The sequence below is a fragment of the Archocentrus centrarchus genome, chromosome 5 (assembly GCF_007364275.1).
Source record: "Archocentrus centrarchus isolate MPI-CPG fArcCen1 chromosome 5, fArcCen1, whole genome shotgun sequence".
Taxonomy (NCBI): Eukaryota; Metazoa; Chordata; class Actinopteri; order Cichliformes; family Cichlidae; genus Archocentrus; species Archocentrus centrarchus.
Genome location: NC_044350.1, coordinates 28,267,480 through 28,283,902, shown reverse-complemented (window position 1 = coordinate 28,283,902; position 16,423 = coordinate 28,267,480). Strand labels below are relative to the sequence as shown.

At 40.9% G+C, this 16,423-nt stretch overlaps 1 protein-coding gene across 1 annotated transcript in view; it reads right to left on the bottom strand.

Moving 5' to 3' along the window:
• nav1b (neuron navigator 1b) overlaps nucleotides 1–16,423 on the bottom strand; it is a 67,748-nt gene that overhangs the window by 33,427 nt on the left and 17,898 nt on the right. Inside the window, exons 5-6 of the mRNA XM_030729134.1 lie at nucleotides 4,963–5,065; nucleotides 2,000–2,359 (exon numbers count right to left, since the gene is read on the bottom strand). Of these exons, the coding sequence (XP_030584994.1) occupies nucleotides 2,000–2,359; nucleotides 4,963–5,065 (463 nt within the window). The remainder of the gene's footprint in view (nucleotides 1–1,999; nucleotides 2,360–4,962; nucleotides 5,066–16,423) is intronic.

Sequence of the window (16,423 nt, the reverse complement as noted above, 5' to 3'; positions counted from 1 at the left end):
GTGTGGATGAATCAATATCAATTTTGCCTTAAGTAATGTGTTGCACTTCCATTAGACTAGTTAGTCCAAATATTGCACACTAAAAACTGTATTAGTGACTTGCAAGTCTAAATGTGCCATTCAGATCTAGCTAATTATATGTGGGCTCATTTCAGACCAATACGTTGTATGAAAATGTAAAACTGGGGTCTTATTGAAAGGAAACAGAAATCACACCCCTCCTTACAGTCAATTTTCAGCTGGTTTCCATGGTTACACAGGAGGAGCCTGATCTATTTTCAAGAGCTGGTAGCTTCTCAATGAGCTGAACTGTAAGTGTGTGACAGGGGATGTGGAGTAAATGCAAATGCATCACAGAGACTAGTGTAAGAAAAATTAGAGCATGTGCTGCTACGCCTGCTTCAAAAAATGGATTAGCTTGTTATCTACACTGAAGGGTATTGGTATGTTTATGAGGCACAATTCATTGTTGATGTAGAGCACTAGCATCCTATTATTCCTGCAGGAGAGTCATATCAAAGCCAACAAACTAGAGGGATTTCAACCTTCCAACTACAGCATAAGCAGGGGAGCAAGTCAAGGTCAGACAGAAAATAGAACACAATATTTCCATACCTTGGTATGTTTGGTGGACACAGTAACCTGTTATAACACATAGCAGGAGAAATAGCCATAGCATGCTTTGGTTATAAATGCTCTATAGGGGCCAGTTTTTCTCATCAAGAGTTCTTCCAGTCACCTTGAACGCATGTCTGGGGACTGCTGACTTTGCTGGCCTAATGCAAAGAGCATGATGAGGCATTCTAAAACAAGTGTTATGTAAAAATGATTTGCATCTTTGCTGCCTGTGGTGTCAAAAAGCAGAGGTGAGGCTCTGTGCTCACCTCTCTCATGAATTTGAAACACCCCAGCAGTGCTACTGCAGTGAGAGACAAGGAGAAATACAGGGCAGATTTAAATAGATTTTCAGTGCATGGATGTGACTGTCAGGAATGGACCCATTTGACATAATCCCTGTTTAATCCTGACCTTATCAGCCTTCTGCTGTTTTGATCTTTTTCACCTCCCTCCTTCCAGATAAACTAAATCTTTACTTGTGGAGCCGGTTGTCCATGTTAATGTCACTTAATTCAGCTCTGTTCTGGTTTGCATTATTTTTTCCTTCTACATTCCACTTTCTGCACATCTAAAATGCGCCTCACCTCCTTTCCCTTCTCCTTAGTGCACATAGTAAGAATGTGACCTGGACTTGCAGGGCCTCCTGAGTGCTCCAGAGAGCTTAAATCCCACTGCATGTGCAGCTGTGATAAAGCTGCTACACTGGAGAAGTGTCCTGGATTCCCCCCTCCCCAGACTCTCTCGCTCTGTCATGCTCACTGTCAGCTGTCAAGTTGTGAGAGGGAATTAGATAAAGACACAAAAAATGTGAGATGAGGGAATCACGGGTGAAGGAAAAGAGTGAAAAGAAGACGAGCAAAGTGAAATTGTGCAGGTGCAGCTTTCCATGTATGTCATTGAAACTATTTAGTACAAGTGTATATACCGTCTGTCTTTTCAAGATTCCAATACTGTTAACACCTGTCAGAGATGAGGGAGTGTTTGCTGTGTAACCGAGAAAGCCCCAGATAACTTCTTTCCTCAGAGAAAAAGTTTTCCACCCTGTCAGCAAAAACAGGCTCAGACAATGTCTTGGGCAGTTTGAGAAGTCCTTAAAGAGCAAGAAAACAGAAGCACATCTGCAGAGATTGCTGATGAAAGCTCTTTGATAAGACTGCCGAGTAACATCAGGCTCCAGCACAAATCCATGATGTCGGCATGAAAAGTTTCCTTCATGAAAGTTTTTTTTCCCCAGCTGAGTGTAAAGTACACACATTTGATTATTTACAGTTAAGTATTGATAGCATGAAGTAATGTGCAGCATTTCAAGACGGGTGCCTACTTGCTTATTAAAAAGCAGCTGAGCGCCTAACTGAGCAAAAACTGGTATAAATACTCTTACCCATTAGCCAGGTTGTCGTCATCATCATCTGGCAGGCTCTTTCCTAGAAGGTCGCTGTCACTCAGGTAACCGGACTTGAGATCAGGATCGTCAACATCAAGACTTTCGATGAGCTCAATACGAGACGTGCTGCTGAGTCGACTGGAGCAGCGAGCAGGCATCGTGTGCGCCGTGTACTGGGAGCCACTCTTACTCCCCTGGTATCCACCACCTGTGGAGGACGGAGCTTCGCCAGCTTGAAGACGAGGGCTGGACTGGCCGTGGCGCCAGGAAAGAGGTGATGAGCGGTTGGATAGGCTGGAGATGCTGCGAGCGTTGGTTTCATCGCTGTCATAACCCACAGTACTGCTTTCCATACAGCTAGGAAGACACACGGGAAGAGGGTCAGGGTGGTGTACAAATATGTTCAAAACAATCGGTTAACAGTCTTGTCCCAGAAAACTTTTTCCTTTCTCTGTAAGAGATCCTTCAAAGAAACCCACAGTGGCGTTGAGTCACTCTCGACCTAGATGTAGCAGTTGTGTCGTATCATCTTCAGGGACTAAAACTAGAAATGATCCTGCTTAGAACCAAAAAGGATGGATGGCCTGATATCTCTGTGTTGCATTGTATATAGAATTTCTCTCTCTGCCTCTTCAGTGTTCTACTTTGTGTAATAGACAGTATTCCAGGACAGCCAGGACTTTGCTTTCCAGGACCACACCCAAAATATTAATGAAAACAAGCTCTTACAAGTCTCTTGTTGTTATTTTGTAGAGTGTGTGTAAAAAAGAAAAAAAAAAAAAGGTTTTTCTCTGCTGTAAATGGGTCAGGGTTAGAAACGTCCTCCAAATGGCTGGGAGCGTCTACTGTGTCTGTCGATTGCATAACTGGATGGACCGAGTCACCCAAATAAATATTGCAGTGCCCACGACCATGCAAGTATTTTTATCCATTGTTCATGGATAATTCATCAGCCTGAAGGCTGAGAATTTTTGCATGTGTCACTGAGTTTAAAATACTATAATGATGAAAATTACAAGACGTCACTGCAAGCAGCCATTTGATAACATAGTTTTTGATAATAAATGGGTATTAACTATAATCATGACTCTTTGTGAAGTAACATGTTGCAGGAGGGTTGTGTAAAGAAATCACATTAAAACTAAATGCTTAAATTTCTGGTACAAAAACAGCTACGACTTTTTAAACTTGTGAAGTTATTATGCCAAACAGCCTCTTTACACATCCAAAAGACAGAGCATCATCATCATTTACTTGAATTTATGTTTCTGGCCACTAGGAAATTAATACATATTCTAATTTGAGTTTTCAATGTAGAAAACCAAAACATTTAGCCCTGCAACAGATGCAGGCGACCTGTCCGGTGTGTACTCCGCCTCTCGCTCTGTGACTGTTGGGACAGGCCCCATGAACCTGAACTGGATAAGCAAAAGAAAATGGATGAAAAATGAAGTGAAGCGCTAAACATTTTTTTTATTTGTCAGTCCATAACTCTGTTAGTTATTTCATTCTTGGCAGGTAGCTTATAATGGATTGTATTCAGTGCCATGTTGCACATGTCCTACGTGGGTGGGTGGGTGACCTAAACAGTGTTATAAAATAGGCTATAATACCAGTAATCCAAGAGAATTTTAAAATGTATGGAAAATGGCTTTGGTGTTAAAAAAATACTCATTCATCAGAGAAAAAGAGAAAAATAGCTCCTATGTTTAGCCCTTTGTTACGTAGGAAATTGGGGGCAGCCACCTTTATTCTTCAGCATAGCTGAACTCTCTTGGGCTTGGACTAGTCCTCAGGAATAGTTCTGCAGGCTTCCTGAAGGACATTCAAAGCTCTTCTTTGGATGTTGGCTGCCTTTTATTTCTCTCTGTCAAGATGATCCCACAATGCTTCAAAAATGTTGATGTCTGGGCTCTGGGGAGGCCAATCCATGACTGGCAGTGCTCCATTGTGTGTTTTTCTATCCAGGTAAGCTTTTACTGCATTGGCAGCATGTTTGGGATCCTTGTCATGCTGAAAAATGAAGTCACTGGCAATCAGACACTTCACACATGGTACTGCATGGTAGGTCAAAATTTGATGGTACTTTTCTGTCAGATTTTCCAATTCCATCGTTTTAACAAGATTGCTACTTGTAAGACACCACTGGTGGAAATGCAGCCCCAAACCATGACAAAGCCTCCACCATGTTTTGCAGATGGCTGTAGACACTCATTGTTGTACCTCTCTCCTGACCTCCTCTGTACATATTGATGAGGATTTGAACCACAAATTTTAAATCTGAACGCATCACTCCATAAGACCTTCTGAGACTGACGAGCCTTCTGATGAGGCTTCATTCAACAGTACATTGATCAACTCAAGGGCCAGATGTATCTCAGGTCTGGTGTCAAGTCAAGGTATGCCTAGTTGTTGACTAATAGCTCTTTAGGAATCACCTTGTTGGTGCAAAAATTCCCAAACATTTTCTGTGATATATTTGGCATTCTTTTTGTTTATTCAAATAAAGGAACAAATTATGTGTTTTTGTGACATGCTGCTAGTAACAAAGTGCCTAAAGATAGTATTTTAAATTGGTTTTTTGGTCAGGTACAAGGAGTGGACTGAAAATGAGTCATATGAGACCTTCGGCCTGGAGAACGATTACGCAAAACCACTTTAAAAAAATTGCAACTTTGGCTCCTTGGAAGCAAAGTATGAAGAAATGAGGAGTTATTCAACACTGTTGCACAATACTGCACATTCAAACCTTATTATCCAATATGAAATTAGGACCTGTTCTGTATCTTGTTGCATTTTGGGTGCTGAAACAAATTAACATTGAGGACCTCCTGTCATCAACTCATGAAAATGAAACAAAGATGGACCATCTAAGTAGGATAGAAGCCAGCACAACTGTTTACACATGACTGTGTTTTGTATAGACTTCAAACTGACTTTATTGAATTTATTTTACTTACCTATGGCTCATCTGGGCGCCCCGCAGACTTGACATTGTATCTTCTAAATTCTGGCGCAGGTCAAGAACATTCTGCACAGTCCGCTTCCTCTGGGACTCGGGGTCTGTGGGTCAGTCATGCAGAAGCAAAGGTTATAAAACATTTAAAAGGTCAAAATAAAACACGTGGAGTTCTGTGTAATGTTTTAATGTTGCAGCGATCTGTTTATTACCGCCACATGCATGTTCTCCCTTTTATTATTTATATTTGGAGTAATTTGACCTGCATCCTCTGTGTAAGAACATCTCCCATGCATGTTCACATCATTAGGCTGCAAAATGTTACTCCATGGGCAGTTTCACCATGGTAACCCCTGCTCTACCCCTCCCACTGAACTGATGTGGTACATCCTAAAAATGAAACACCGGAAGGCTGCCTGTGACTTAGACGTGCCACCAGGGGGATTCATACCACACCAGGATTGCTTTCATTTTCTTTCTAGAGGTTTTCTGATCTACTGAGCATTACCTCAGAGTCACTCAGTTCAAGTAACAAAGCTCCCTATAAGCTGAGCTGCAGCCAGAACAGCTTCACTAAAGGTCAGCTCATTTGGACCATTCTCCATGCGGCCTAAAATATAGAGTCAGTGGGTTGTGACCATGTCAAATCAATATTACAGTACAATTAGGAACATTGTTGTGTTTGCTGTAACAAATGAGAGAAGCCCCCTGTCACATAAATGCAGGAAGCTGGGATTTTCCCCAGCAGTGTTGAGGCAATAACCCTCAGGCAGAAAGAAATTAATATTCAATGCATTAACTGCAAAGGCTGAAGGAGAGGCGAGGATGTCAGGGGACCACAATCATGTGCTGTTCTCACAAGAAGATATTGAACTAAATCAACAGTGTATAGAGTGTGTGAATTGTAAGCTTCAATTTTATACAGTTCACTGATTCAAAAGCATTTAATGTGCTTGTTACAAGTTGAACTAAAGTCTTGTTTATTATAAAACATCCAATACAACTAGCCAGCATCACTGAAAAAAAAACAAAAAAAACACTAAGCTTCCAAAAGTGTGTGTGCCTCAGTGTACTGTAATATGCAGTAGCTGTATATTTCATGTGCAAAATATTGACGAGCTCTAATTTATGAGTCTGTGAGAGCTAGACCAGAATGAAATATTGATTTCAACTTCAGTGTCATTCTGACAGAAAACTGTCTGGCTCTGTAGCTTTTTAGAGTAAAGATTGCAGAGCAGCTGGAATGCTACAGTACAAACCACAGCTAAACTCAGCCAAGAGTTTACTCCATTGTTCCCCATGTTAAAGACACTCAGCAGTTCTTGCTATTGCCAGTAGATTAAAAATGTGGACACTTACATGTACTAATCATTATTTTTGCATTTTATCTTTCAGATGTACTGATCTCGTTGCACAGTTGTTAATCTTTGAATGTTTAAAATGTAACATATTGCTTGTGGGATTACTACGAGATGTGACATGAATTTTAAATAGAAATGGTATATAGTCACTTTAGTGTGCTGCACAGTAAAATACACTATCCTGTTCTTCAGTTATTTATCTGTTTGCAGTCTAGAGGCCTGTGTCTAAACTACATACACTGGGAAAGACACAGGTTTCATGAGAACAACAGATGTGTCCACTGAGCAATAAATCTTTTGTCATATTGCATTCCTATTCAGTCTTCTAATTCACTTTGTCATTAATTCCTGGGATAAACTATACTTCACCAGGAATGACAAAGCACACATGTGAATTACATCTATTGTGAATATATAATGTAGGCAGTAAGCTCTGTGCTCTTGTGTAGTGGTGCTGTGGTACCCTGCATTGCAGTGATGTCTACGATAGGAAGGAAAACTCGGACAGAATACTGAAGCAGATCAGAACCGGGGAAGTCCTATGAATGATGCAACACTTCAGGAAGTGCTCCATATACTCACAATGCTGGACAAGATAAAATCTTGGAAAAATTTGTTCTAAAATAGCCTACAGGCCCTCAGTAATTAACCCTACAAACACTGCTAGACCAACATTAAAGAACCTGCATGTTGCACCAAGTCACTGAGAAATTCAGCAGCATGGACTTGCAGCTTTTTTCAATCTCACTTTTAGGGCTGTTTTTAGGATAAATTTCACATGGAAAAAAGAAAAGTTGACAGAAAGAGAAAAAAGATTGCTTTAGGGCAAAAATGAATATGTTTTTCCTGCTTGTCTTTTCAAAGCAGATATAGAAAATGCCAACTGTGACTAATGATGCAAAAGGGAGGTAAACCATCACTTATTACCATCACTGTCAAAAAGTCTGTATTTGTAGAGTGGTAAAGCTACATAAACCCATCCCTAGTTCCTACACTGTAAACCCAGATTTTGATTCCACTTAAAAATATTGAGTTCATATTACTTAAAATTACCTAGAATGTGAACATTACTTGTTAATGCTGAGTAGACTGTACTTTTTGATGGTCTTATTATATCTTATTATAATCATGTGTTTGAGTTCAAATAACTTAATATCATCAAGTTATGCACCTGCTAAAAATCTAGTTTATACCAGTTTTAACAGACTGGATTAACACGCAGCTGCATGGTGGCACGATGGTTAGCAGTGCTGCCTCACAGGTAGAATGGCTTTTAGAAGGTCTGGGTTCAATTCCAGCTTGGCCCAGGCCTCTCGCTGTTTGGAACAGAAGACATTTGGTGTTTTTGTTCACAACGCTCTCTCGTATAGTTTTTTATTGTTCCATGGACAAATGTTATTTGTAAATGTTAATGTACCAGTGTTCAGCAGGGCTGAGTTTTATCATGTTTGTTTATTTACCAAATTTAAACAGACACAGTTCAACACTGTAAAAAATATTTGTGTTACGGGCAGCATGGTGGCGTGGTGGTTAGCACTGCTCCCTCACAGCTAGAATAGCTATCTGAGCTATACTAGTCTGGGTTCAATTCTACCTTAGCCTGAGACTCTTGCTGTGTGGACTCATGTATGTTCTCCCTGTGTCTGTATGGGTTTCCTCCCACAATCTGAAGACATGCAGTTACTGGGGTTAGGTTAATTGGTCTCTCTAAATTGCCCACAGGTGTGAATGGTTGTCTGTGTCAGCCCTGCAACAGGCTGGTGACCTGTACGGGGTGTACCCTGCATCTTACTGCCTTGTCAGCTGGGATAGGCTCCAGCCCACACAACCATGAAAAGGATAGGGGAATTGATTGATCAAAAGACATTTTATTTTTTCATGAACTATAAAAGATAAGTTTGGTCAATTAGAACATGCAATTTAGTTCAATTGGACATGGAGTAGTGCTTACTCAACAGGCTGAGTTAAATAAACTGTTTCATTACTTAAAAAATTTAAGGCAACGAGTTACCTTGGTTTTTTTTAAAGTAGATTCAACTTATCCAGGTTTACAGTGCACCTTTTTAAAATATTGATAGATTTTTTTTTTACATTTTTTTTCATTCTAAAAAAAACTACTACTGATTGAGATAACAAGAGTCTCCAACCATGATACTGGAAATACTACCTTCAGAGAAATAACATGAGAATGACATTTTTGTGTTTAAAAAGTTATTCTTATCATAACCCATGTAAAAGTTAACTTCTCTGATGCTTGTGTGCCTCTACCTTTTCCGCTGTGATAGATGGAGGACACTGCTACTTGTGGAGATCTGGCATAACAGACCCCAATTATGACAAAATGAGATTTGTTCATCCCCATGTTGTCTAGAGTACACGGTGTTTATCAGATGCATTTCTGTCTGCACTACTCTAATCACTTTCTTTTTTTTTTTTTTGGTAGTTTTGGTGTTTATTTTGTAATAAAGTGCATTAGCATGTCCTTTATTTTGAAAATTATTTCATGCAACTCACTTTCCATTTATTCCACATCAAACAACGAGCAAACTCTGCTGCTCTGTGAAGCTATTCTAGATCCTAAGAGAAAGTTGTTTTTTTTAATGTATTCACATGCATGAAACGTTGTGGTGGTGGTATGTAATGCTCCTGTGTTATCTGCTGCACAAACAATGGTTAAATTAATGCATTACCTTATTAACTAAGATGACCATTCTTTTCCTATTGGTAAACAAAAGACCCTCTATGCTTATAAATAAATGCATCCTTTCAAGGAGCTCATAATGAGAAACGCTGCTGAAGCAGAGCACAGCATTGAGCATTAACTAGCCCTTGAATGTACTGCAGACTATAAATAAAAAGATCCTTTTGCAGTAATAGGCATGTCCACTGTAAAGGTACTGTAAAATCATAGAAAATAATTATTTTATAATATACTCTGATATTACTGTCCTCCACACAAAACAATAACATTAAAATGAAACACTAAAATGAACATATCTGTCTTTATTTCTTGCTTATCATTGCTACAGTAATTAAAACTTAGACGTTGTTCCACGTTTCCATGTTTCCTGCTCTTTGGAGGCTGTTTTTCCTTTCATAGTTCATTAAAATTATAGAACCCCTTTTTTCAAAAAAATAATGACTTTCATTTGAGGCAGAGGAATACAGATTTATCACCCCTAAACATTAAGCTGCAAATGTAGGCTAATGAAGCAGACATGGGTGTGGTGCAGAATCTACAGAACTCTCAGCAATTTTGGTTGTGGCTCCACTTAATTGCACAAAAGGGATTTGAGTAAGATGCTGACATCTATAATATCCAACACAGTATAAAGTTTCTACTGGTCTGTGTGGTAAGTGCAGCCAATATGAATGATAAATATCCATGCACTAATGAAGCATGGATAACAGATCAAATCGTCACAGATGTTCATTAATTGTTCATTAAGATACAGCAGGAAACATGATGACATTGAAGAAGAAAAAAAATGTTTATATACTTCAGTAGATTGGATTTTATGTTAAGTGCATCCAAAATACAGATGACAATTAGATACACAACACACCTACAATTATACAAAAAGGTATCTATTTAGAAAGAAAAAAATCAAAACAAATCATTGCAGTCATAATCACCACCATCTAATGATCAAGACCCATATTAATCATTAAAGCCTTGCTATTGCTAAACCTGACCTACAACTACACCTCCACCTCCAGAGACAAAGCCATTTTCTTTGCCATTTGCAGTGTAGTAGTACACTGGGTGTAAACCATCTGTCAGTGCTCTGCAGATGAATGAAGCTGGGGGGAGGCTAAATGTGTGTCTCTGTGCCTAAAAGGAACTTAATATGGCATGCTGTTATTCCCATTTCTGGTTTTTGGAAGCATATGTGGAGAACCGGATGGATCCTCGAGTGCATCTGCACATGTTGCCGCAAATGAGAGTCCTTCGGAAGGAGATCAGCCTGTTGGTAATAATCCAGAGCCCCCACAGCCCCCCTGGGGTTTCATGCAATCAGCTGGCAATGTTTTGACAGCAAGTGAACCTATTTCACACAATCAAACCCACCAAGAGACCTGAGTAACATGCTAGAGGAATAAGAATAATGGAGAATCAACTAACCGTTGAGCTTCATGTGTGAAAATGCTAAACTGGGTCTGTATTCAATAAAATAAGAGCAGCATGCTTTGCAAGCATGTCGATCTCTTTGTGTTTTTTCCCCCCACAGTCGGTGAGCTGTGTAAAATCTGTTCGGGGGAAATGTGGATCAACAGCAGCGAGCAGGTGCCGTGTGGTGGCCGTTTCAAAGGGGGCGTGTTGCTCATTTGAAAATTGTACAAGCACGGCTCTTGGTTTGTAGCACCGTATATTTTAGAGGCCCAGGGGCGGAAGAGGCATTAAGACTTCTCTGCTGTACTCACCTAACATCTGACTGAAGAGCAGCTGCTCCAGGTCACCCAGCACTGTCACCACCAGCTCTGGGTCCACTTTCAGGAAAGGTTTGTCTGCCCCTTCCTCTCCTTGGCCCTTGGTGCTGGATTCCCCTCCAGCTCCAGCTCCAGGTTTCTTTGCATTGGCCTTTGCCTTGCTGGAGAGGATCTCATCATCTGATTTTCCATCCTCAAGTGCTTTGCTCAAAGGCTTCACCTCAGCATAAGGACCACGAGGTATGCGGCTCTGCTTGTTCAAGGCAGAGGGAGCAGCCAGAGGGCTGAAGGGCTTGGGTTTACCTTGGAACAGTGAGTGCTCAGATTTGGATAGGTTTCGAGAGAGGGGGGCACCCCCTCCAGCACTGTTGCCACCCCCTGCTGTCTTTGGCTTGCCCGTCTTGGTCTGCCCTGCTCCGGGCTTGGCCATGTCATCGCACCACTTTGGCTCATAAAGGTGTAACTTCTTCTCAGCATCAGTGAGCACAGCCAGGTTTGTCATAGACCTCTGCTTGCGGAGATTGGAGGGCACTGGTATCCTGCCCTCAGAACTACCTGCCCGGTAGACCTTTAGTTCCCCTCTCTGTGTGCTCTGGGGCACTCCAGGCTTGGCCCTCTTAGCTGCCATACCAACTCCTTTGCCATCTGCTTGGCCGTATGCCTTTGTACTATCCGTCCTTTCCATCTTCAAATCTCCTTCTCTGCCTTTTGTACTGTTACCAAGCATTCCTCCTGCATGAGACCATATCAAAAAACATCAGGAGGGAGAACACAGGCTTCTACACTTCCTTCTCCTTGTGCAACAATCATACATAGAAATGCTCCCTTTAAAGCAATCCTGCAGCCGTCTCTTTCCTTCCCCTGTCTCCCTCTGTCTCCCTTTCTTCCTGACAGGCTGCTGCAGCTGCAGCTGTTGCAGTGCTGCCCAGGCGCTCCCTTTTTCTCCTTCCTTTCAGTCCTCCTTTCCTCTTTTTTCCACAGTCCTCCCTTCAGCACACCCTTCTGCCGCTGAACCACGCAGCAGCAGAATGACAGCGGCGGAAGACGCAACAGCGCACCCTCCTCCCCCTGCTCTCTGCTGCCTCTCCCTCGCCTCCGCCTTCCCTCCCATCCTCCCTCCTTCTTCCTTCATTTTTCCTTCATTTAAAGATGCTTTGCTATATCTCAGCAGAATATGTGAAATGCAGCCAAATGAGGAGAAAAGATCATCTGTGGCATTTCTTTTAAAACCAGGCACAGTTTTCCTCTAACACACCATGTTATCGCACCATCTCCTCTGATTCCTTTGTTCTTCCCCTCCCCCTTCTTCACCTCCCACCTCACTGTTCAATACTCTTAACGTGATGCATGAATTGTCCTAGTGGAGGGGTTATTAATGTGTGAAGTGATATCCATTTACATATGTAATGATATCCTACAACACGAATATGTATAGCTGCCACAACCCCGCACAATGCAACAACTGGAGGAACCACATCATCTCTTGATCCTCTATGAGATTCACATTTATTTAAGATATCTATTCTGGATTTACAGATATGCCAAGAAAACAGCAGTGTATAGTCCTGCCTTGAGTGGACCTCTAGTCATACTATATCAACAATGAGTTTGAAAGATATTGTACATCATATCAACAGATGAAATAAGGAAAAGTAATTGGATAGAAAAAAAAAAAGGGGAAGAAATATGACTTAAAATACCGTGCATCTGCCAAAAGGGTGACTTCACTTTTGCAGACTGAGAGAGCAACAAGATGTGCCAGGGTAAGCAAGTAACACACCCAAAACCACACTTTGGAAATATCTTTAAGTCACTGAAAGATGCATTTACACACACACACACATGCACATTAAATTGCAAATCTAGTCACATCGTTCCGTGCAGGGTTTATTTGCTGACATACGAGCATAATCATCTTTCAACATTAGACACAGCCGTCGCTGAAGAGGATTCGGGAGGCTCTGCAACACTCGCATGCAGGGCTGCTCCATGGAAACTACTCACTCTCATTGCCTGCATGTCATCTGCATCAGACCTGCACAACCACAGCTGCCAAAGAAACACCAAACTGTGGCAACACCAACATGTTAATAAGTAATCTCAATCCACAGAAACATTTAAAACGCCCTTTCAAGTACACAATAAATGTAACCAGCATGACCGAAAAAGACCACGCTACATGATGCAAATCCACCGGATATGTTTGACCTGCTTGCTACAATGTCCAGAGGGTTCAACTTTAACTCACACAATAGGCTGGCAACACACTCCAATGACTTTTTTATTAGGCTTTCAGAGCACCTGGGGTGGCTCATGGACTAGCAACCCTGTTTGATCTGGCAATTACTTCCTGGAACAATGTCAACTCTTGTTCCTCCACATCACGAGTTCCAAGCCTCCCTGCCTGACTCTAGATCACTGCCGGTGACCTCACTCTCATGATGCATGAATAACTGGTTTGTTTAGGGGAGTGGGGATTTCATAATGAATCATAAGATCACAAATTCCCACAAGCCTCCTATACATAAAGATTGCATCAGACATTGGCAAAATGAATATCTTCTATCAAGTGATGGTGAAAGTCCATTAGTGAGTTGATTGGTTAATTTGGTCCATACTGAAATATTTCAACATCTACTTTTGAGAAAAAAAAAGAAGTGTAGTTTATAAAGGATATATCCCATTAACTTTAACTATTACAAATTTTGTCCAGATATTGGTATCTCCCTCAGAAGTAATTTTCAATTTCATTTTTATCCAGGGCTAATTATGTTAGCATGCGAAAACTGACATAGAGAACATGCTAAACATCGGGATAAGTTTTGCCTGGATTTATATGCAGAACACCAGTGCGCCCGTAGCATTTATGGCACAGTGCAGATTTATTTGCTTTGCAAAGCAGAGGAAGGGAATTTGGGAATACAAGCAGCACAGATGCTATGAAGACATATTTGTGTGCAATCTTCCAAAAAGCAAACAGCAGCCTGATGGTGCTAAAGCTTTGTGTAGGTAGAATAAGATAAAGGGCCAATCAACAGCACCAACACAAACAAGAATATAACACATTATAGGTAATTCCATATATTTTTGACGCTGACCTAAGATGACAGTACACATCAACATCATGTAAACTTCAGTGACTGTCACCTTCAGAATTACTGCGTCTTTTACTCACAGAACAGTGTTTTTCTGTTTGTAGGGTTCAGGCCACTAAATATCAAAGCTTTGTTGCCACCAGTTCTCAAGAGCGAGGTGGGTGGAGCTGAATTTTTAATTTGATTTCTTACATATGTGGGTCTGATTCACATCCTCCAGCTGGCCATCTGAGTGAATGCAGGTGTGTGTGTGTGTGTGTGTGTGTGTGTGTGTGTGTGTGTGTGTGTGTGTGTGTGTGTGTGTGTGCGCGCACGCACCCATGGCAAGACAGCTACACAGCTGTCTGCGGTACATTTCCCTTTCTCAGCGCATGTAATCGTTTTTGGGGTGCTCAGCTGCTATGATGCAATGCACCAAGGAACATCAGGCAGAACAACACATGTGATTGAAGGAGAAAACCACAAGAGTCACATGTACAGTACTGGGCTTTCAGACAGAATGCGAAAACAGACCTACTGCATTCTGCCAGTGTTTAGTTATAATGGTTTGTGCCACGCTGAGGCTGGAGAATGAAATTTTCTCAGCCACCATCATTCCATGAACTGAGTGGGAATATGATTGCCACATATTCCCACTCAGTTCATGTTGGATGTCGGAGTCTCTCCACTTCCCATGCCATTGCCACTTCCAATGAATGTGGGTTCCTAAAAAGAATACATCACCGATTTGGGATATGTTTGGTTTTAATCACACCCAACAGCCAGGCAAACAACAACCCACTTGCAGCCTCATCAGTGCCCAAATAGGTGGGGATAACATATGCTGTTTAAGTAAACATAGCTGCACATGCAGTCTTAGTTTAGTTCTCGAACACTACTTTTTACAACTACTACTTCTCAGCCCCCTTCGATCTCGGCATCCAGAAAAGATATATTCATTTTTATGCTGTTTCACTGATTTTAATTTTTAACACATTAAAGATTGAAATCAGTGAAACAGCATACATGATATAGCACAACTGCCAGTTCCCATTAGCACATGCTTTGAAATCCACCTTACAGGCTATAGACTGATTAAATTTTCGAGGAGGCAGACCCAATTATCCAGGCTGCAGTGGTCGCTGCCTAATCCAAACCACAATGATTTTGTCAGTGCTTTGAGAAAAGCACATATGCACCACGCTTCTTAGAAAAGCTGATATTGTGTATGCATGATATCCCTGAAATATGACACACGTTTACATTTGTATCAAGATCTTAGAGGAAAAGTAGTCTGTCCTCTGCACCTCTCTAAACAATGCATTGACCCTAATGGCGAGCACAGTATCAGTCACATTTTGTCTAAAAGTTCAATTTTTCACTTTAGATTCTTATTCATCACAAAGTACTGTCAAGAATCAGATCCAAACTCATTCTGCAGCAATCCAGCAACAACAACCGCACAGCCAGAGCCATTAGAAACCATCTGTCCAAGATTATTGGAACAACCTACCTTCCATGTGGCTTGACAAAATGTTTGCAAGTATACCTAGCAGACTGGGTGCTGTATTTACATTTAGCACCTAAAAAAATCTTTGCAGAGAGCTGTAGGTTGAAGCAGAGAATCAAAAGAGTATGTTGAAGTCATGTGGTAACTAATGTGATAACTAATGTGTCTAAATTCAAATGTAATGGAATCATTGTGTTAGCTGGAACGTGAGGAGCCTGAGAGATGATTAGTTATGTTTTTTGTTTCCATCATTTGAGGAAAATCGGCAAAACAAAAAATGAGCTCAAACTGAAAGAAACAATAGCAAAAGTAAAATGATCTTGTAAAGTTCAAACATTTGTCAGAATGATTAATTTGCTGTGAGTTTCCCCATCCTTAAACTTTGCTCATTTTAAGATTTCTCACCAGAGATCTGACTGAGCAGTTGTTTCTGCTAAATGGAGCCGTCATTGCTGCAAACATATTTTATCTTCCAGCTAACATGTGGCTGAAGACATATGACAGCTTACAAAGACACAAGCTCTCTGAAGTGAAGTGTCCCCCAGGTCTTTACACTGGGGAGGAGAGGAACTCCCAGACAGGAGGTGAAAGCTGATCTTCCCATCAAACCACTCAGTCTCTCAGTCCTGCATCTGTCCAATCTCAGCAGAGGACCACTCACTTGCTGGTCTGCGCTCTCCCCGAGGAGGCTGGCTGAAGGCTCTGAACCCTCAAAGTGATTAAGATAATTAAGAAGTCAGTTAAAGGGTTTTCTAATATCCCAGTGCAATTATATGAGGTCATTTTCAAAGTCTGTGTGATTCGGGTGGTCAATAAATAAGCCACATATGTAATTCAAAATAACATACAGCTCAGGTTTGTTATTTGGACCTTAATCACAATATTAATTTAGACATTACTGCTATTTTAGTAGTTGCAATAGAAGCAAAAGATAAATAAATAAACTAATAAAAATATATAGTAGGTCATTTGATATTTCACACAAAGGGTAACTGCTAACAGGTATCCTTTTAGTATTGATGACAGCTCCATTGTAAAACTTAAGGAAATGTGTTGCATATTTCTAGTAATTTCATACTTCAGTTT